The following is a 22,397-nucleotide window of genomic DNA, read 5'->3' on the forward strand; positions in this document are numbered from 1 at the left end:
CAGGCTGTTTTCAGGTGGGACAGTGGCAGACATTCCTGTGCAAGTCTGTGTCAGCTTTTAACTGAAATGCCTTTAAGTTCTCCATCCCGAAAGTCTTCTGTGGCATCTGTGACAGAAATACACCATCCTCATATACACAGCTCCGTGGGGGTGGGGGCAAGGTGCGGGCATTACATCAGTACCAGCCAGACTTCTTATTCAGCTGGAAACTGGACTTCTGGTTCAATTTAATAACAAGAAGATGTGCAAAACTGTGGTGAGTATCCTGGCTCTTCCTCGAGCTAGAGCTCAGTGTGAATGGAAGCACTACCCACGATAAACGTGAATTAGGCTCTATTAAAAAAAATAAAAATAAAGTTGCTGCTGTCTCTGTGAGTACTTCTAAAAATCCAGGGATGCCACATCTCATTCCTCATCCAGATGTGGCCAGTTCCTCAGGCAAAGCTACATGGGAAGCATAAAAACCTTTTGTTAACTTTTGAGGGATATAGATTTTTTTTTTTTTTTTAATTATTTAGTTAGCCGTACTGGGTCTTAGTTTCGGCATATGGGATCTTTTATCTTTAGTTGCAGCATGTGGAATCTAGTTCCCTGACCAGGGATCGAACCCCAGGCCCCCGGCATTGGAAGCATGGAGACCTCACCACTGGACCACCCGGGAAGTCCCTATAGGAAGGATTTTTTATTCCCCCAACCAACAAAAATTATGTATCCACACACACACTCAGACACATACATATCCATATTTAAGGAAGGTTTTCTTCCATGAGTTCAGGACTCCAGAATCTGGCCTCCCCCAGGCCGAGAGACACTGCCTATTAACTGCACAGATCCGATAAACTAACGTACTGTATGTGGCTCCTCACAACTGAGAGGGCAGGGGCAAAGAGAGTGGCTACTTCTGGGGGACTTGCTTTTTGTCTGAAATCCAGTCTGCTCAGCAACACTCCAGGGTCTGGGAGAGGTTCTGTGGGTGTGAGATGGTGGATGACCTGATGGTCCCAGCCCACTGTGATTGGGTACCAAGTAGCATCTCTCACAAAGTCTCTGTGGACTTGGCTTCTAAACACTCTGGAAAGGCCTCAGTCCATAGCGAGTGAGCAGTGCTCACTGACAAAAGCTAGGAAGGAGAACCGAGTGGGGAGAACACCAGCCCAGTGACACCCTGGGAGTGCGCAGCTAGCTGAGGGCACAGCTCGCACTCTTGGTGTCTGCAAGGGAGACAGTCCCATTCTCAGCACCGAAGACAACTTCGTTCTGCTGAGGAGGCCCAGCCAGCGAGGTAGGAAGGTAGCCAGAGGCACTGCAGTCCTTCTGTGGTGCTGGCTTGAGACAGCCGGTATCCTGCAGTAAAATTCCATTGTCCTCACCACCTGGAAGAATCCTTGTGGGGAGAGGCAGCAGCGCAGGTGACCTGCCCAGAGTGAGCTCGGAATGAATTCAAAACTTTGATGCAGAAGTCTTCTACTGCGGACTTTTCTGCTGTGTGCTAGAACTCAGGTCACTGACTGTAGACACAGTGTCATCGTGCTCACACTTGCAGAACTTGCTGACAACAAGTGTCTCCTTCTCATCCAGCTCCTCCAGTTCAACAGTGCCTGAATCAGAAGCCACTAGGATACCCCTGTCCTGTACCCAAGTGAGGCCAGCCTCCCTGGCCTCCGTTTGGGGGTTTGGGGGTGAGGTTTCCTTCCTCATCTCCACAATTCCAACTCCAACCTAGAGTCAGACTGGATGCCCATTGGAGATTCAGCTCTGTGACCCCCGTGTCCCTCAGGTTTGATAATTTTCTAGAACAACTCACAGAACTGAGACAAGTGCAGTACTTACGCTTACAGTTTTGTTATAAAAGATGCACATGAGGACTAACCAAATATAGGGCAAGGTCTGGCAGGGTCCCAAACACAGAGCTTCCGTGCCTTCTGCCTGTGCAGTCAGGGTGCATCACCTCCCAGCACATCATCTACTTGACTGGGAAGCTCCACTGAGCTTTGGTGTCCAAACTTTCTGTTGGGGTTTTGTTTACATAGGCATGATTGGCTGATTCCTTGGCCGCATGATCGAACTTTATCTCCAGCTTCCCCCAGCCTCCACTGGGGTGGGGCTTGGGAGTCTACATAAGCCACCAGGTGCAATGGATGCTGCTTGTCCAGAGACCACACTTTTGAGTAAGAAGGCCCCATGAAAAATCAGTTATATCATCACCTCCTAATCTACAGAGGCCCCGTCTCTCCCTTCCTAATCCTAGCTTCTCAGCTTCTCTTCCTCAACAGCTGGGATTCTGAGTCATGTCAGCTTTTCATGAAAAATAAGGGTCTCTGCTGCAAAGGAATGGTCAGTTCATAATGAAACAAGGGAAAACCCATTTGAGTATCTCATTGGGAGAAGTCATAGGAGACTTCCATTTTACCTCCCCAATTTTTCTCCACAGGTCACAGAGTCAAAGACAAAGAAAGTGAGCCGGAAGGGAAGCACTTCTTCCACATCCTCTTCATCCTCCAGCTCCGTGGTGGACCCGCTGAGCAGCGTCCTGGATGGGACTGACCCCCTCTCCATGTTTGCAGCCTCTGCTGACCCTGCAACCCTGGCGGCTGCCATGGTAACGCTGTCAGCTGGATGGGTCCTGTGGGTGCCAGGATGGGGGTTTTCATTCAACAAGTAATGCGCAGCAGAGTCTGATGGCACTGCTGCTGAGAGGCCAGAGTAGATCCTGGAAACTACTGCAACTGCTTTTTTTTAAAGTGTTTAAAATTCTTCATTTCACTCTTTTTATGTTCTTTCCTTTGGATTTTATGTAATTATATGAGTAATTCACTAATTTTTCATTTAAAAAATCAAATATTATCAGTGAAGTCAACCCATCCTCACTCTGTTCTCCACTCTGGAGGTCAGCAGTATTACCAGTGTAAATGCATATCATTAAACTTTTTGTTTGTATTTTCATAGATATTTATGACAGTAGTTTCTGAGCATTTACATACATACTCATATATAAATAATAGCCACAACAGTAATAACAGTATCGGCTAACAGCATGGCTGGAGTTTTACAGTAAATTCCAAGTTTAGTTCCCATGCTGCCTTGTGCAAGAGGTATTATAAGCCTCATTTAAAGAGGACCACACAGAGGAACAAATAAGTTAAGTCACATCCAAGCTAGAATTCAAGTCCTGGCCTGACTTCACCATCACTCTTTGCTGGCATTGCATACATCTGTTTACTTTCTTTTTCTTTTTTAACATATATATATATTTTTTTAACTTGACCACATGTCTTGGAGAACTTTCTATATTAGTACTTATAGAACAACTTTCTTATTTTGAATCCGGCATTGTATCATAAGGAGCAGGACATGCTTTAATTTGCCACGATGGACACGTCAACTGTGCATGTGGTGTTTGGTGGTACAGGCAGTGGTGCATTGGTCCTTGAACGGACGTAGATCTTGGTGCCCACGCACAAGGGTTTCTATAGGGTAACTTGTTAGGAGTTCATTACTGGGTTAAGGCAATGTGTGTATAAGATTTTGATGGCTACTGCCAGATTGTTCTCCAGAAAGGGCTTACCAGTTTACACTTTCATTAGCATAGCAGTATTTTGGAGTGCCTGTCCCCTGTATCCTTGCCAACTAGGATTATTATGAGTCATTGAAAACCTTGTTTTTAAATCTTTGGCCACACCTTGTGGCATGCGGAACTTCCCTGACCAGGGATCGAACCTGCACCTTCTGCCATGGAAATGTGGAGTCTTAACCCCTGGACCACCTGCAAAGTCCTAAATCTTGCCATTCTGATTGTTGAAAAATAATCTCTTTTACTTTGCCTTTCCTTCATTCTTAATGAGTTTGAGCATCTGTTGATAGGTTTGTTGGCCTTTTGTGGTGAATTAACTTGAAAATTTTTTATCATAGTAAACCTTTAGATATATCTATTATCAGTTCAGTTTAGTTGCTCATTCATGTCCGACTCCTTGTGACCCCATGAACTGCAGCACGCCAGGCTTCCCTGTCCTACACCAACTCTCTTGCTCAAACTCATGTCTATTGAGTCAGGGATGCCATCCAATCATCTTATCCTCTGTGGTCCCCTCCTTCTGCTTTCAATCTTTCCTAGCATCAGGGCCTTCAAATGAGTCAATTCTTCCCATCATGTAGTCAAAGTATTGAAGTTTCAGCTTCAGCATCAGTACTTCCAATGAATATTTGGGACTGATTTCCTTTAGGATTGACTGGTTGGATCTCCTTGCAGTCCAAGGGACTCTCAAGAATCTTCTCCAGTACCACAATTCAAAAGCATCAATTCTTCGGCGCTCAGCTTTCTTCACAGTCCAACTCTCACATCCATACATGACTACTGGAAAAACCATAGCTTTGACTATAGGGACCTTTGTTGACAAAATAATGTCTCTGCTTTTTCATATGCTGTCTAGCTTAGTCATAGCTTTTCTTCTAAGGAGCAAGCTTTTTTTTAATTTGATGACTGCAGTCACCGTCTGTAGTGATTTTGGAGCCCCCCCAAAATAAAGTCTCTCACTGTTTCCATTGTTTCCCCATCTGTTTGCCATGAAGTGATGGGACCAGATGCCACTATCTTAGTTTTCTTAATGCTGAGTTTTAAGCCAACTTTTTGACTTTCCTATTTCACTTTCATCAAGAGACTGTTTAGTTCTTCTTTGCTTTCTGCCATCAGGGTGGTGTCATCTATGTATCTGAGGTTATTGATATTTCTCCCAGCAGTCTTGATTCTAGCTTGTGCTTCATCCAGCCTGGCATTTCACATGATGTACTCTGCATATAAGTCACATCAGCAGGGTGACAATATACAGCCTTGACATACTCCTTTCCCAATTTGAAACCAGTCTGTTATTCCATGTCCAGTTCTAACAATTGCTTCTTGACCTGCATACAGATTTCTCAAGAGGCAGGTCAAGTGGTCTGGTATTCCCATCTCTTTCAGAATTTTCCACAATTTGTTGTTATCCACACATTCAAAGGCTTTGGCATAGTCAGTAAAGCAAAAGTAGATGTTTTTCTGGAACTCTTGCTTTTTCAACGATCCAACAGATATTGGCAATTTGATCTCTGGTTCCTCTGCCTTTTCTAAATCCAGCTTGAGCATTTGGACATTCACTGTTCACATATTTTTGAAGCCTGACTTGAAGAATTTTGAGCACTACTTTGCTAGCGTGTGAGATGAGTGCAATTGTGTGGTAGTTTGAGCACTCTTTGGCATTGCCCTTCTTTGGGATTGAAATGAACACTGACCTTTTCCAGTCCTGTGGCTACCTTTGAGTTTTCCACATTTGCTGGCATATTGAGTGTAGCACTTTCACAGCATCATCTTTTAGGATGTGAAATAGCTCAACTGGAATTCTATCACCTCCACTAGCTTTGTTCATTGTGATGTTTCCTAAGGCCCACTTGACTTCATACTCCAGGATGTCTGGCTCTAGGTGGATGATCACACTGTTGTGATTACCTGGGTCACGAAGGTCTGTTTTGTCTAGTTTTTCTGTGTACTCTTGCCACCTCTTCTAATATCTTCTGCTTCTGTTAGGTCCATAACCATTTCTGTCCTTTATTATGCCCATCTTTGCATGAAATATTCCCTTGGTATCTCTAATTTTCTTGAAGCGATCTCTAGTCTTTCCCATTCTATTGTTTTCCTATATTTGCATTGATCACTGAGGAAGACTTTCTTATCTCTCCTTGCTACTCTTTGGAACTTTGCATTCAAATGGTTATATCTTTCCTTTTCTCCTTCACCTTTCTCTTCTTTTCTCAGCTATATGTAAGGCTTCCTCACAAATAAGGAGGTCTCCTCCTTGTAAGGCTCAGAGGGTAAAGTGTCTGCCTGCAATGTGGGAGACCCAGGTTCGATCCCTGGGTTGGGAAGATCCCCTGGAGAAGGAAATGGCAGCCCACTCCAGTACTCTTGCCTGGAAAATCCCATGGACGGAAGAGCCTGGTAGGCTACAGTCCATGGGGTCACAAAGAGTTGGACACGACTGAGTGACTTCACTTTCACTTTCTTTCCTCCTTGTAAGGATCTATTATATTCTACAGTAAAGGACTATCTGCCTTCTGTTCATGCCTTTTTTTTTTTTTTTAACCTTGTTGAGGCATAATTGACAAATAAAATTGAAATGTATTTAAAATAGCCAGTGTGATGGTTTGATACACATATACATTGTGAAAACATTCCGTACATTGAGTTAACTTGTCTATCACCTCACATATTTACCCTTTGGTTTTTTTTATGAGAACATTTAAGTTCTACTGTCTTAGCAAATTTCAGTTATCCAATACTGTTATCAACTATTATCACCATGGTTACTTATACTTTTTAAGACAATTGCTACTGAAGAGATTGTCTTGCCTTTCCTTAGGACAGCTCCAGAAAGAAACGTGACAGGGATGATAACTCCATTGTAGGATCAGATTTTGAGCCTTGGGCCAGCAAACGAGGAGAAATCCTTGCCCGGTACACTACCACGGAAAAGCTCTCTATTGTAAGTACCAGTACACTTTTCTCCCAGTGTCTACTTCAGATGTAGTAGTCATTTCTTTTTGTTACTACGATTCTACGCCTGATTCCAGCATATAGGTTCCCAGTCCTCTGCCCCTGACCCCGCCAGCAATTCTTCAGTACAGCTCAGTGTCCTGTAAATCAACTCAATTGTGATCCTGGAGAAGGCAATGGATCCCACAGGTTAAGGGCTCAGTCCCACATCCGACTCCAGTCAAAAGTCCATGTTGTTACTCTGCTTCTGACCAACTAGCTATAAATCAGAGGTTCCCATGACCACCCTTTGGGTTCACTTATTATTAATTCCCTAATGATTCAGATGGTAAAGTATCTGTCCAATCCCTGGGTTGGGAAGATCCCCTGGAGAAGGGAATGGCAACCCACTCCAGTTTTCTTGCCTGGAGAATTCCATGGACAGAGGAGCCTAGTTGGGCTAAAGTCCCTGGAGTTGCAAAGAGTTGGACACAACTGAGCATCTAACACTTTGGGCTTCCCTGAAGGCTCAGTGGGTAAAGAATCTACCTGCAGTGCAGAAGATACAGGAGTGGTGGGTTTGATCCCTTGGTTGGGAAGATCCCCTGGAGGAGGGAAATGCCAATGCATTCTTGTATTCTTGCCTGAAAAATCCCATGGACAAGAAGAGCCTGGTGGGCTACTGTCCAAAGGGTCGCAAAGACCCAGACACAAGGACTAACCACACAATAATTTGTTAGAATGTCTCACAGAACTGAGAAATCGGTTGATTCACTAGATTACTGGTTTATTACTAGGAATATTAAAGGATATGAGCCAATAAGCAGACGAGGAGATAACCTAGAGTGAGGTCCTGAACAAAGGAGCATCTGTTCACATGGAGTTTGGGGTGCAGCATGGCAGCATGTGGGTGTGTTCTGGTTCACCAACCTGGAAGCTCTCTGAACCCCATCTTTCTGGGTTTCTATGGAGGCTTCATTACATAGGAGGATTTGTTAAGTTGTTGGCCACTGGTAATTGCCCCTAGTCCCTCTCTCCTTTTGGGAAATCAGGGAGGTGGGACTGAAAGGTTGCTTCCCCTGATAAACAGCCCTCATCTTTTGGTGCTGCAATAAACCCACCTCATTAACATAACAAAAGACTCCTGGATTGTTCTCATCTAGGAAATTCCAAGGATTAGGAGTTTTGTGCCAGGTATCTAGACAAAGACTAAGCATGTGTTTCTTATTATAAGTCACAGTATTCTTATTATAAATTATCTCTCTTCATAACTCGTCTGGTTATTGGTTCATATCTTTTAATATCCTTAGTAATAAACCAGTCATCTAGTGAGTCAACTGATTTCTCAGTTCTGTGAGCCGTTGTAACAAATTAATTTCTTTTTTTTTGCCTAGTTTCTTTTTCTTTTTGCCTAGTTTCTTTTTCAGTTGGTATGTCATTATTAGTTAGGAAAAACATGTTGATTGGTTGCTCAAAAAATGTGTTAAGAATTAGGTATCAGGCACAGTTCAGAAAAAGAATTGGAGTCACACAGTCCCATCTCGGGGGGAGGTGAGAGTTATGAAGGGTGGAGAGAGCCATCCTGAAGGTTAACTTCTTACTGTTCTTCATAGAGTCCCACTGGTGGATTTTCTGCCAGGGCCAGAAGTTCACTGTTTCTTTAGATGATGGCCACTGGGTCAAGTTGTTGGCTCGTGACCGGAGTTTACCCCGTACTCTGCAAGTTGCTCAACTGGGGTAAGCAGGTTAATGCTTACGTACTTGAGGACTAGATTGTAACTTAAGCCTTCCCTAAGGCTTCATCTCTCTCCACACTGGAAAGATGCCTGCAGGCTGGTGGTCCAGGGCTGTGTGGCACCTCTGAAGTCATTAGGAACCCGACTCTTTCTGTCTTGCTGCTCTGTCTTGTTCAGTGTCACCTCATGTCCAAATTGTTAGACAGTGGAAGGGAAGAAGTGGGATGCACCCTCTCACATTCAGGAACACTTCCTGAGTTCACTCAACACGTCCAGTTACATTTGTCTTGAAGGTCGTCATGGGCTGTTCACAGTGCATCCATCAGAAATTGGGTCTGTGAGCAGGGAGGAAGGGGTGAACTCAGCAGCTAGGACGGTTCAAGTCCCTTCTTCCAGAGTCTGTACTTGTTAAAAAGAATGGTGGCAGAATTGCTGGTCTATTTAAAATTTTTTCTTACTGTTTTCTGATAGCATTGAGTTAATGTAGAGCCATGATTCTTAACCAGGTGACATGTGGCAATGTCTGGAGACATTTTGGTTGTCATAGCCATGGCGTGCTACTGGTATCTATGTGGAGAAAACAGAGATCATGCTAAACATCCTGCAGTGCGCAGGACAGCCCCCCCACAACAGTTTTCCACCCATTAGCGTCAGTATTGCCAAGGTTATGAAACCTTGATTTATTAGAGTGCGCTGAAGGCTGTCACGTGCCACCATTGTTCTCAAAATCTTGCTCTTTGTTGTCTCGCTTTGAGAGTCTTGAATTGACTAGAAATTTGAATCTCTAGTAGTTTCTAGTGAGCAGTATTTTCTTCCTTTGAATGAATATTTCTGTTTTTCATTTGGATAAGTAAATGGTTTTATCACATAATGATGACTCCTGTGGAATAATTTTTTTTTTTTTTTTTTTTTTGCCTCTGCAGAATCTTTTTATGGGATCTGAAAAAGGTGAGTTTTTGATGTTGTTACTGTTTTGGTGGAGAATTCTCCCATTACCTTTGAAATAGCTTTCCAAAGAAAAAAAGTTTGTAGTATCCAATCCTGATGTTTAATTCAGTTCAAGCTATTATTTCCTAGATTATATATAAAGCAGTAGAATTGAAATACATACTTAGATGATGAATGAAAGAAAAAAAGACCAAAGAAGCTACTACTAGGAGTAAAACAGAAACCTTGATTTTGGGGTTACAGAGCGGTAGTCACCCCTCTTGTATGCCTCCTCACTGGCTGGGGAATGGTTGAAATTCTCCTTTTTAGAGATTCTTTCCTTTGCTTTACATCTTCATCCCTTTTGAAAACACAGATCTGCCAATAAGGGGAATCACACATTCAGTTTTACCAGCCACTGGTTCCTAAACACAGCAGTTCTCAATTTATTCTGCCAGGAGACATTGTCTGGACCAGAGCATCTCATACTAGCTTTGCAGCAGGGTCATCTGGGGATAAATATATATTTATATATGTATATAAATAAAATATATATTGCATATATAATTATATATATATAAATATATATATAAATAAAATATATATTGCATATATAATTATATATATATAAATATATATTTATATTTCATGCAAATATAGACCACTGGGTCCTACTCTGCTTATCAAAGTAATCTTGGAGAATGGATCCCAGGAATTCCATTTCTGAAGCTCCTGGGTGATTCTGAAGCCACTGACTTAGCTTCTATATCACTGGGGCGCAGAGGAGCACAGGCGTGCTGTATTGCAAATTGCTGGTATGGCAGCTACAACTCTGTGTGTTCTCTGCAGATTGAAACAGCACATTAGAAATCAAGAGAGTGGGGGCACCTTTGTTATAGGCGTAACTTTCACCCCAAACCATTAAAAAAGTAATTCATAGCGTTGCATATCTACCAGTTTGGAGAGCTCAAAAAGTGACCCTATCACTAGCTGATGAGAATGTAGAGCAACAGGAACTGTCATGTGGTGCTGCTGGGAGTATAAAATGGCACAGCCACTGTGTGAAGCGCTTTCATATTATCTGTTAAAATTGAAGATGGCCCAGCCTTTTTTCTTAGCGGTTCCACTATTAGAATATACCCTAGATCAGAAAGTGGCAAACTGTATCCTCAAGGCCACATCTGGCCCAAATCTGGTTTAATTTTGTAAATTATGTTTTATCGGAACAAAGCCATGCCACCTTGTGTGCACACTGTCTGTGGCTGCTTTTGTACTCTGATATCATAGTTGAGAAGTTGGGGCAGAGACTGCATGGCTCACAAAACCTAAAATACTTATATATGGCCTTCGAGAGAATGCATTTTTTCAACTCTGCCCAAGTCCATGTTTCTTAAAGTGTGGTCAGTGATATCACCTGGGAGCTCATTAGATATGCAGAGTCACAGGCCCTGCTGGACCTGCTAAAAATCAGAACCTGCATGTTAACACATTCTTAAGTGATTATTGTAAAAGCTTGAGCCGCACTGCCCTGAGGAAATGCATGCATATAGGAACCAGGAGACACGCACAGAAGTGTTCATAGCGGTGTTGTTCACAGTAGCCCCAAACAGGATACAACCCAAACATCCGTTGATGGTAAAATAAGAAATAATTTGTGATGTATTCACACCACGGAAAATACTAAGCAGCAATGAAAATGTGTTAGCTGCAGTTCTGTGCAACGACGTGGGTAAACTTCATGAACTAAAGTTAGCAGTGAGTGAAAGAAGCAAGAGAATATACTATTTGGGTGGTGGCCGCAAAGGTTTTATGTTGTTATTGTTCAGTCACTAAGTTGTGTCCAACTCTTTGCCACCCTATGAACTGCAGCACACTAGGCTTAACCTGTCCTTTGCTATCTCCTGGACTTGGCTCAAACTCATGTCCACTGAGTTAGTGACGCCATGCAACCGTCTCATCCTCTGTCGCCCTCTTCTCTTACCCTCAATCTCTCCCAGTATCAGGATCATTTCCAGTGAGTCAGTTCTTTGCATCAGGTGGCCAAAGGATTGGCGCTTCAGCTTCAGTGTCAGTCCTCCCAATGAAGGGTTGATTTCCTTTAGGACTGACTGGTTTGAACTCCTTGCTGTCCAAGGGACTCTTTACAAAGGGTGTATGATGGTCCGCTAAAATGTACATATATGCACGTTCTGTGACATATTTCAAAATGAAGGGGAAAGTAGAAACCAGGTCAAAAAATCAAATTATTTGGAATCTTAGTAGTTGTTAGTAATTGAATAATTGTACCATGCTCTCAGCTGATCCCAGCAAATCTGTGCTTTAACACCAGAGCTACGAAACCAATGCCTTAAAAGAGTAAACTTTAGTTCCTGAGAGTGAGTTCGGTAGGCAGGAGCAAGCGGGCCTCTGGTCTAGAACAGAAACCCCCTTAAGATGGAGAAAGGGTTCTGAAATAGAAGGCTCCGGAGGACAACAGGCTGCTGGGCAGAGAGCCCCGCCCTGTGAGTGGCCTATGGCCTGGGGTCCTTTCCTTCTCCTCCCTCCAGTCCCTGCTGATGAGAATCGTTCGTTGTGTTGATGGACGAGGAAGGGCGGCTCACAAGTCCTGTTTGCTTGAAGAGAGGGCTTTGAAGCCCTAGTGTTTCCACTTCTGGACAGTGGGATTGTTGTTCTGTTAATTGTTAGTACAACAATTCTACACTGTGAGTAAAGCCTGAGAGGGCCTTTTGTTTGAGGAAAACAACTAAATGATGGATTCTTGGCATCCTTATCTGGACTGCCTTTCTTTAGGAATAAACAAATGATTTAGTGAAAAGTTTGTAAATATCAAATGTCATGGAACCCTTTTGAGGTTGGCCCGCTGCGTTCCCACGAACAGCTCCTGGGCAGAAATGTTTCTAATGAAACTTGGGTTTCGTAAGGATGTTGCTTTCAAAATCTCAGGGAGTTGTCTGTAATAAAATTGTTCCCCAGCCTGTTTATTCATGATGAAGCGTAGAGTGACCGATGCATTCTTTTGGGGGTATTGGTGACAGAGGAAAGCCACCTGTGTGACATAAATCCGTTCTGTCTAGGCAAAGCTGGGACCGCCACATCTGCAATGTCAGAGAAGGTTCGGACCAGGCTGGAGGAGCTGGATGACTTCGAGGAGGTGAGCGAGTCATTTGCTGAATCCCAGGAGCAGTGATGCTGCCGGTGCTTCTGCCAAGCGAAGTCAATCTTGGTGGCTGCTCTCTGATTAGTCCTCGAGCTGCGCATTGTGTTCAGGCCTCCTGAGGCACTAACCAATCTGGGGAAAGATGCCAGCGGTGTGGTTGGCTGAGCTTGCAGGAGTCTGCCTCGAGCTGGTTTTCCAAAGGCATCCTTCTCACTGTGATACTTGAGCAAACCTGGGGCATCTGGGGACGGAGGTTAACTGGGGAAGCCGACTGGAACCATCTTCTGGGAAGCCGCCTTGCGTAGTGTGGCATGGTCATGCCTACTGCAGAGGCTGCTCGTAGCTGCTCTGCTGCTGGAATCTTTCATAAGCCTGCCCGTGCTTTTAAAGAACACGACTCCTTTGCCAACTCATAAAAATTAGTAAATTTAACGTATGAATCTAGATTTCTGGATTCTCTTAAATTCCACCTAACTGTGGGCTCACAGTCTCATGTTTAACATGGATGTGCACCATCCAGATTGCGTAGTTCTCCCTGGCAGAGTTCACTCATAAACATTTCTAGCCTGGTTCCTGGGGAGGGGTGAGACTGGTAGGTAAGAGGGGAAACTCTGGAGCCAGACCTTGGGTTTGAATCCTGGCTCTACTATTTGGTAATTCTGTAATTTGGGACAAGGTGCTTAAGAACTTGAGCTCTGTGCCTCAGTTTACTAATCTGTAAGGTGGAGGTGCTACCTAGTATCTGCCTCTTAGAGTGAATACAGAGGATTACATGAGTTAATGCATGTGAAGTGCTTAGACCAGCACCTAGCACATTCTACACGCTTTGCAAGTGTTAGCTGATGTCATTACCATTCTGAGTCTAGAGGCCTTAGCTTGACTGCTTATTAACAGGGTAGCCTCAGGCATTCATCTTACTGTTCTCATTTCCTCATCTGTAAAATGGAGATAATACAGTTGTGTGGGCTGAATGGGAATGCCTTGAAATTGCAAAGGTCCATGTAATAGCTGCTTCCTTGGTGGCTCAGATGGTAAAGCATCTGCCTGCAATGCAAGAGACCTGGGTTCAATCCCTAGGTTGGGAAGATCTCCTGGAGAAGGCAATGGCCACCCACTCCAGTATTCTTGCATGGAAAATCCCATGGACAGAGGAACCTGATAGGTTACAGTCCATGGGGTCGCAAAGAGGTGGACACGACTGAGCAACTTCACTTTCACTTTTTCTTTCCATGTAATAGCAGTTGCCATTGCTCTGTTCTATATTTTGCCTCTCGTTTCTGGGTCCTTCTAGCCCTGAGACCAGAGTTGTTAGCTGCTCAGCAGAGTCTCATAGTCCAGTATTTTTATTTCTCAATTCAGTAATGATGTTTTGAATTAGGGTGCCGGAGAGCCCCAGTCTGCATGTCACCAGCCAGCCTTGGCTGGTAGGGAAATGCCAAGGGTTTTATCAAAGCTCTGTTGTCTGTTGAGTAACTGAAACTCACTTGAACTGGTTTATGTGGAAAATAAGGCCTGTATTGAAGGGTACACTGCAAGGGCACACAGGCCTGGAGGCGGGAACTGAAAAACTGCCCGGAACCCCGGCAGCTGTCTGCTGTCTCTCTTGGTTCTGTGTAGCCTCCAGATTTTCCTAGTTCTCCTTTTTTTGTTTTTGTCTTTGTTTTTCTGCAGACTGGTTACCTGGCTTCTCCCTGCTCACAGCAGCAGATGGCATGGCTTCCAGGTTAACATGGCATATTTGCCAGGACAAGGCAAGGTTGAAAACAAATGAACCCCAATGTCTCAGTGGCTTAATAAAGGTTTATTTCTTCTCGCATTACTCATCCAGTGTAGGTGACAGGCATACCACCATCTCATGGTGCTGCCATCTCAACAGATGGTTCCAGGGTTGTCAACAGCAGAACTGGAGATGGGGGTCACTTCTCATTGCCTCAGCCCAGAAGGGACACGTGCAGCTCGGTTCACCACCCGTTTGTCCAAACTAGTCATGTGGCTCCTCCTATACCAAAGGGGCAGGGAGAATCCTGTCTCATTGTTCAAGTGACCAGTTGGGATCAGTTCACATTTCCTGAACCTCCTACTTGTATTTCTTTAATAAAGAGTTGTTCCACCAATCCCACTCCTGGGCATGTATCTGGAGAAAACTCTTAATTCGAAAAGATACATACACCCCAGCGTTCATAGCAACACTATTTACAATATCGAAGACATGCAAGCAGTGTCCACCAACAGATCAATGGATAAAGAAAATGAGGTACATATACACAACGGCATACTACTCAGCCATAAAAAGAATTAAATAACCATATGCAGCAGCGTGGATGGACCGAGAGAGTATCGTACTAAGTGAAGTAAGTCAGGCAGAAAAAGATAAATATCATATGATACCACCTATACGTGGAATCTAAAATATACAAATGAACTTATTTGCAAAACAAAAACCAGCTCTAGACTTAGAAAAAACATTTTTTTCCCCCTTATGGTTACCAAAAGGAAAAGGGTGGGGGGATAAATTAGGAGTTTAGGATTAGCAGATACAAACTACTATATGTAACATAGAGAAACAACGAAGACTTACTGTACAGCACAGTAAGCAACTATACTCAGTATCTTATAATACACTGTAATGGAAAAGAATATGAAGAAGAATATATATACATACGTGATATAACTGCATCACTTTACTGTACACCAGAAATGAACTCCATGTTGTAAAGCAGACGTGATGACCACACTACAGAACCCTTGCCAGAAATGAACTCAATGTTGTAAATTAACTATACTTCAATTGAAAAAAAAAAAAAAAGAGTTTTTCACTTTGGATTCCAGGGAACATTCATATAAAAAGGATTTGGTTCCCTGTCTCCTCATGTGGGTTGTTAGCATGACTTTCACTCCTGTGAACTGTGTAATCAGCATCTTAACAATAAGCCAACGATTAATAAGCATGTACTGTGTGCCAGTGGTACTGGTCTTTACATATGTTGTTATTTCATCCCAGTGATGACCTCACCCGCTTCTGCCATGGGTTTTTGCTCAGAGTCAGCTCTCTGTCCTGAATGCACTCTCTTGGTCTAGTTAATACCCCTCCACGGCCTAGTTAATACCTGCACCCCACTGAGAATTTGTTTCAAGCATCACTTGCTCCAGGAAACCATTCTTGACCACCAGTCTAGACTAAGGTGAACCTTTTCCTCAATATTTGTGTATCCCTGAAATTGAGCTGTCTCTCTCAACTGGTGGATGTCCACCATCAGCATTTTTTCCTCCTTAGTGATACATAAAACAGTTGTGCTTCTTACAGTGGACACCTCAGATTTAGGTACACTGTGATATGTATCTTCGTAGAATTGGTTTCCCTGAATATTTGTCTCTGTATTAGGGTCCATCTTGTCCTCTGTACCTTAAACTCTGTTAGTCCTGAAGTAATGTCTTTTTGCACAACTTTGTATCTGGGACATCTAGTATACCATACTTGCCTAGCGCAAAACATGCCCCATTAACTATGTGTTGAGTAAAGGTAAGTCCTGTTATCACTGTTCACAAAAGAGACTTAGAGAGGAAAGCAGCTGATCTTGAGTCATATGGCTAGAATGTGACTGAGCTGGGAGTGGGCTCAGGTCTGACTTACGTTCCAGGCCAGTCTCCCAATCATTGCCCTCTGCCCATCTTTGCAGAAAACTCAAAGAACTTCTTTGATCACAAGACAGAACTGTCGATCTTGCTTGGGATATGAGGACAACCTACAGATCAAAACTAATATCATGGGGGTGGGGAGTCCAAAATGTTTTTCTTCTGTACATGTACCTTTCTACTTTCTGCCCACAGGGATCCCAAAAGGAGCTGTTGAATTTGACTCAACAGGATTATGTGAACCGCATAGAGGAGCTCAACCAGTCATTGAAGGACGCCTGGGCCTCGGACCAGAAAGTGAAGGCTCTAAAAATAGTCATCCAGGTCAGGTTGAGTGATTTTTTTTTTTTTTTTCCTCCAGAATTTCCTTTGTAAAACTCCTTTGTGGATAATTAGGGTTTTCAAAGGCCTGCCTTCAGGGTCTTACCCTAATTTTTTCACCTGTTCCATTTTCACCTACCTCCTGTGAAAGTCCATGATTATGAGTCCGTGTTTTTTAAGAGATGGCTAATCCCAGGGCCACCATGTGCAGCTGTATAGATTATGCACAGTGTAATTCCAGGAAATTTCACCCTAGATTACAGAATTACTGATGTCCCCCTAGGGTTGTGCAGTTTGTTGGCCCTGTTATAGCCCCTGACATATTTATGATCTGTATAGACTAAAGATTGAGCAACTAACTGTGTTTTGGGTTTTCTTAACCAGATTTTCTTTGTATCTTTGGGACCAATGGTTGTATGTTCCTGATGTATGCATTTTGGGGTCATGTTCTGTATGATGATGTGGCATAGACAATGTGTTTATAGTGTCAAAGGTGCATTTGCTGAGTCCTGTTTGTTGATCCATGAGAAGCTTTGGATTACAAGAGCAAGTTCTGTAGGGAAAACAGCTTATCCTGTCTCTTGAATCATAAAAACATCCTGTCTTGGCAAAACATGTCCAGAAGTACACTATACAAGGACTGATGTATGCGTTATGATTTTCAGAGCAGAGGTAACAGAATTGCTGAACAGCCATTTTAGTTCAGAAGTACTAGCTCTCATTCTTGTTTATTGTCATGGGAATGTGACATTTGTTTTCTTGCCTTTTTTTCTGAAGGAGGATTAGGAGAATCTGAGAGTCTTTACACTGGGTACTTGAAAGTGTTTAGGATGACACTTTGTGTGGCTGCTGCTGCTGCTAAGTCGCTTCAGTCGTGTCCGACTCTGTGCGACCCCATAGACGGCAGCCCACCAGGCTCCCCCGTCCCTGGGATTCTCCAGGCAAGAACACTGGAGTGGGTTGCCATTTCCTTCTCTAATGCATGAAAGTGAAAAGTGGAAGTGAAGTCGCTCAGTCGTGTCCGACTCCCAGCGACCCCATGGACTGCACCCTACCAGGCTCCTCCATCCATGGGATTTTCCAGGCAAGAGTACTGGAGTGGGGTGCCATTGCCTTCTCCACTTTGTGTGGCAGGTACTGCTTATTTTAGTGTTCATGATAGAGGCAAACCCAAGCCCATTTCCCTTCCATCACAGTTGTTGACAAAGTAAATATCTGAAGGTTTCTCTCATCTTGGAGGCACTTGATGGAAGTTGCTTGCTGAGTGATTCAAGTGAGAAAATAGCTAAACTAACAAGAGCTTCTTCAAAATGTTTTCGTTGGCAGCATCTCTCCATAGAGTTTTGTAGCACAGAACTGTGACTTCTAAGAGGTTTACATCTGGAGATTTGATTCATGCGTATCCAAAGAAAAGAACCATAAAAGTGTTTAATTAACTCCACATCTGGTTAATAGTAATTATTTGACTTTCAGTACTTTAAAGGCTACCTTCTTTATCCAAAAAAGCTGGTGAAGGCGCAGAGTATGGAGAAAGGAAGCGCAGTTCCCTTTATTTGCTCTGTAGTAAGATTTTATTTTGTTTTGTTTTTTCAGCTTTATTGAGATAATTTACATGTCCTAAAACCCACCATTGTAAATGTACGATTCAGTAAGTTTTAGTGAGCTTACAGAGTTGCACAGCTGCTCCACAGTCCAGTTTTAGAACATTTTCCTAGCTACTGCCACTTTCCGCTCCAGAAAAACCACTGATCTGCTTTCTGAGTCTGTGAATTTACCTTTCCTGGACATTTCATATACGTGGGGTCATTCTTTTGCCTCTGGCTTCTTTCACTTACCATGTTTTTGATGTCCATCCATGTTGTTAAATCAGCACTTTTTTTTTCCTGCAGGGTAGTATTCCACCGCAGGCATAACCACATTTTTCTTATCTATTAGTAAGTTGGTGGCCATTTAGATCATCTTCACTCTGACCGTGATGAGTAATGCTGCTGGTCACAGTTGCATACAAGTCTTCGTGTGGACATATATTTTCATTTTTCTTGAATTAGATTCCTAAGAATGGAATTGCTAAATAATATGGTAAGTTTATGTTTACCTTTTTGAGGAATGGCCAGCTTGCTTTCCAAAATAGCTGCGGCATTTGCATTCCCACCAGCAGTGTACGAGGATTCCAGTTCCTCTGTATCTTCTCCATCACTCGTTTCATTATTGTCTGTCTTTTTGGTTATAGCCATCTGATTGGGTGTGAAGAGGTATCTCATGCCATTTTAATTTGCATATCCCACCTGACTAATGATGTTGAGCATCTTTTCATGTTTATTGGTCATTTTTATATCTTCTTTTAGTGAACTGTCCATTCAAGACTCGCCCATTTAAAAAGTCATTTCGTTTATCTTCTTTCCCGAGTTGTAACAATTTTTTATCCTTGATATAAATTCTTTATCAAATACATGAGGTACATGTATTTTTCTCCTAGTCTGTGGCTTGTCTTTTCATTTTCATAATGTTATCTTTTAAAATGTGGAAGTTTTTAATTTTAATAAAGTTCAGTTTGTCAGTTTTCTCCTTTTTGGCCCATGCTTTTAGAGTTGTATCCAAGAACTGTTTGCATAACCCAGGGTCATGAGAATTTCTTCCTATTTTTTCTACTGAGTTTTATAGTTTTAGCTCTTACATCTAGGTTTATGGTCCATTTTGAATTATTATTTTGTATGTATGGTGTGAGTCTCTAAATTTATTAATTTTTTTTTGCTTTTGGATATCCAGTTGTCTCAGCAGTATTTGCTGAAAAGACTTTTTCCTGTTGACTTATCTTGGCATCATTGTTAAGTCAGTTGGCCATAAATGTAAGGGTTTATTTCTGAACTTTCAATTCTATTCCATAGATCTCTAAGTGTATCCTTAAGCCAGTACCACCTGTCTTGATCTATAGCTAGTTTTAAGTTTTGGAACTAGGTAGTATAAGTCTTTTAACTTCTTTTTCAAAATTGTTTTGGCTCTTCTGGGTCTTTTGTGTATCCATGTGAATTTTAGGGTCAATTTCTACCAAAAAAACAAAACCAAAAAACCTTCTGAGATTTTGATAGGGATTGTGCTGACCCTATAGATCAGATGGAGAGGTTTGCCATTTCCTTCTCCAGGAGAATTCATCTACTGGTGCATGAATTATGTATCATTCATTCTGTTGATGAGTTTCCAGTTCTTTCCTTTTCTTTTTCCTTTTTCATTATTATGAACCATGTGAACACTAGTCAAGTCAGCTGGTGGCCATATAAAGTGTTTCTCTAATGAAGGCCCATACCTAAAAGTAGAATAGCTCAGGTGTGTGATGTGTGCCTCGTCCACTTTGCCAGATGATGCCAAGTTATGTTCTGCAGTAGCTGTGCTAGCCTGCACCGTAGTGGCAGAGTGTGAGAGTCTGCTGTTCGGCAGCCTACCAACATTTGGTATGAGCAGACTTGCTATTTTAATTGTTTCAATTTAGGAGGTAATAAAATCATATTTTATTGTGATTTTAATTTGCAATTCCCTGATTGTAATAAGATTGAGCATCTCTTCAAATGTTTATTGGCCACTGGAGTTTCTTTTTCTGTAAGATGCCTTTTGTTGATTGCTTTTGCTCATTTTTCCATTATGTTATTTGTATCTTTCTTACTGATTTTTAGGATTTAAAAAATATATGTTCTAGGCGATAATTGTCCTCTGATTAGTCTGCTTCCTTCCTTCTTTGCTCCCATCCATCCATCCATATAGTCATGGTTTTTTAGTACTCAATCATAGGTTATCTTTTAATTTATTCATTTGCTTTGGTTTAAATTTTTGTTTTTTTAATTACAACTTAGTTTTTGAAATTGTTAGTTTCTTTCTAGAATATCATTAATTGGCAACAAATGAAAAACATTCCTTTAGTATTTTTTCTGCAGTGTTGATAAATTCGATAGCAAGTATTTCAGGCAGGTAATTGACCAGTCAGTTGCTCAGGAAATGTTTATAACAATGGTTCTCAACCTTGGCTGCACATTAGAATCACTTGGGAGCTTTAAGAAATCCTGTTTTCCAAGCTGAACACTGGAGCTGCTCGATCAGAATCCCAGGCACTGTTATTTCACAGAGTTCCCCAGGTTATTCTGAAGCTGAGAACCCCTGGTTTGTAGAGCGCTTATTCCATTCAGAGGGTAGAACAGATTGTGGATTTCACGAGCCCAGTGTCACGGGCTTGTGTTAGTGCAGCACCTGGAGCCCTTGTTTAAAATGCTGATTCCCTGGTGCCTCCATGGGTGGTTTTGACCAGTAGGTTTGGAGAGGAGCAGGAACTCTGTTTTTAATACATACCACGGGGTGCCTGATTTTTATTAGTTTAGGAAACTGCAGCAAAGCTTTAAAAAAATAGCTGTGGAATCTTCAAAATAGTGACTTCAGTGTATAACATTATATGACTTTAACTTTGGATTAAAAAAACCTTACATTCTGTGACACCAGCTGGGGAGACAAATCAATGCAGTGTTGGGAATCGCCAGCTGTGTTTAATTTGAAATCTGTTTGAATTCTCTCTCCCTCCCTCCTCCCCACGGGCAGTGACTCATCTCTGAGGGGCTCTGGTCGAAACTCAGGAGATGTCACATCGCTAGGAACCAAGTGCTGTGTACTGTAAACAGTCTCTAAGATTCAGAGCTGTTTGTTTTCTCCAAGCCCTGAAGTCTCATGGGGTAATTGTTTAAGTTGGAGCTCTCATAAAGGGCATGTGAAAAACACAAAGCAAGGTGTCAGGAAATGGAGTTCTGTGTAGATACAAATGCCACGCTTGGTGTCGATGCCATTGTTTTCACAGCTTACGTTCCCCTCACCTCCAACCCCCAAGTAACATTTGGGCTATGAGAGGTTGCTTCACAAATTGGACACATTATTTACTTTTAATTAGATAATGCTAAAGAGAAACTTGATAAATCTAATAATTTAGATATTGGGTAACAAAGCCAAACTGAAAACACATGCCAGTCTACCTCTTGATGAACTTTCTAGCCATTCACTGCACGTTGAAAGTGCATACATATGAAAGGACTCTTTCTAAATGTCCAAATAGTCTTGGTTTTTACGTGACATTTTTTATCTCTGATAAACTATGGCAAGGTTATCTAGTTACTTATCCAGACTTTTGAATCTGTCAAGACTTCAGGGTATCACTTTGCATTCTTCAAAATAGAGATAGATTTTTGTTTTTGATTATACGAGATGACTTCATCTGGGGTGTTTGGGGCCACGTTGTGTGGCTGTAATCTGTTTTGAGTCCTGAACGTGTCAATGGCCTTCTGGCGTAGGTGATGCTGGAGGGATTGAGCAATTTCCTGCAAACCCAAAATGTTCCTGGTGTTGCAGAGCACAGTTCCAGAGAAACATGTAACTCTTTGAAACTTGTCGAGTTTCCTTTTAGAAGGAAATTTAAGAGTGAGTATAAATAATAGATGCTAGTTAAGAAGCCCTGGAGAACCTATGGGGTCATTTCGTAGAAAAGAACATTTAAGAATCAAGACCATTCTGAAATAAACCAGAGGAGGCCATACTGAAAAGATGGAGTCACCTGCAAGGATGCTGGCTGACTTTCCTGGTGACTACATACTGATCCTAGTTCAGACCCTCTGGATAAGATTCCTGAGTTGTGGCTTTTCTGGAGGCAGATGATGGTGCCATTCCTTAAGAGGCTCTGTTAGGAGCAGAGTCGATTCCCTTTGTCAAAAGCACAGTGGTATTTCTTGTAATTATACCTCCAGAGATTAGCACCAGGCCTGGCCCATGGTAAAAACCTGTGCTTGTCTGTAGAAATCCTTTCCTTTCCAGGCTTGGAGTGTTTCAACCCGGTCAGACATGACAGAGTGACTTTTCCCTTCTCTTTTTCTAGTGCTCAAAGCTTCTTTCGGACACAAGTGTTATTCAGTTCTACCCAAGCAAATTTGTCCTTATCACTGATATACTCGATACATTTGGTAAGTACTAGTTTTATTCATCTTAAATCTAAGAAGTAGTTTGTTTTGCCAGAAGTTGGATGGTCGAGTTGCTTTAAAATACGTTCTGTTGTGGTTTCATTTTTGAGGTAAGTCACGAAGGAAATCAAAACCCTCACCCTTACCCT

The 22,397-nt window shown here is 42.3% G+C and overlaps 1 protein-coding gene and 1 pseudogene across 4 annotated transcripts in view; one reads left to right on the top strand and one right to left on the bottom strand.

The window, feature by feature from the left end:
* The window catches only part of VPS35L (VPS35 endosomal protein sorting factor like), a 138,216-nt gene that overhangs the window by 13,698 nt on the left and 102,121 nt on the right, over positions 1-22,397 (top strand). For all 4 annotated transcript variants that reach the window (XM_019987901.2, XM_019987899.2, XM_019987902.2 and 1 more), the window contains exons 3-8: positions 2,432-2,599; positions 6,387-6,509; positions 9,159-9,183; positions 12,237-12,313; positions 16,148-16,276; positions 22,167-22,251. In XM_019987901.2, the coding sequence (XP_019843460.1) occupies positions 2,432-2,599; positions 6,387-6,509; positions 9,159-9,183; positions 12,237-12,313; positions 16,148-16,276; positions 22,167-22,251 (607 nt within the window). The remainder of the gene's footprint in view (positions 1-2,431; positions 2,600-6,386; positions 6,510-9,158; positions 9,184-12,236; positions 12,314-16,147; positions 16,277-22,166; positions 22,252-22,397) is intronic.
* On the bottom strand, positions 819-1,698 carry LOC109578035 (methylosome protein WDR77 pseudogene; annotated as a pseudogene).

Source organism: Bos indicus, chromosome 25 (genome assembly GCF_029378745.1).
Source record: "Bos indicus isolate NIAB-ARS_2022 breed Sahiwal x Tharparkar chromosome 25, NIAB-ARS_B.indTharparkar_mat_pri_1.0, whole genome shotgun sequence".
Lineage (NCBI taxonomy): Eukaryota > Metazoa > Chordata > Mammalia > Artiodactyla > Bovidae > Bos > Bos indicus.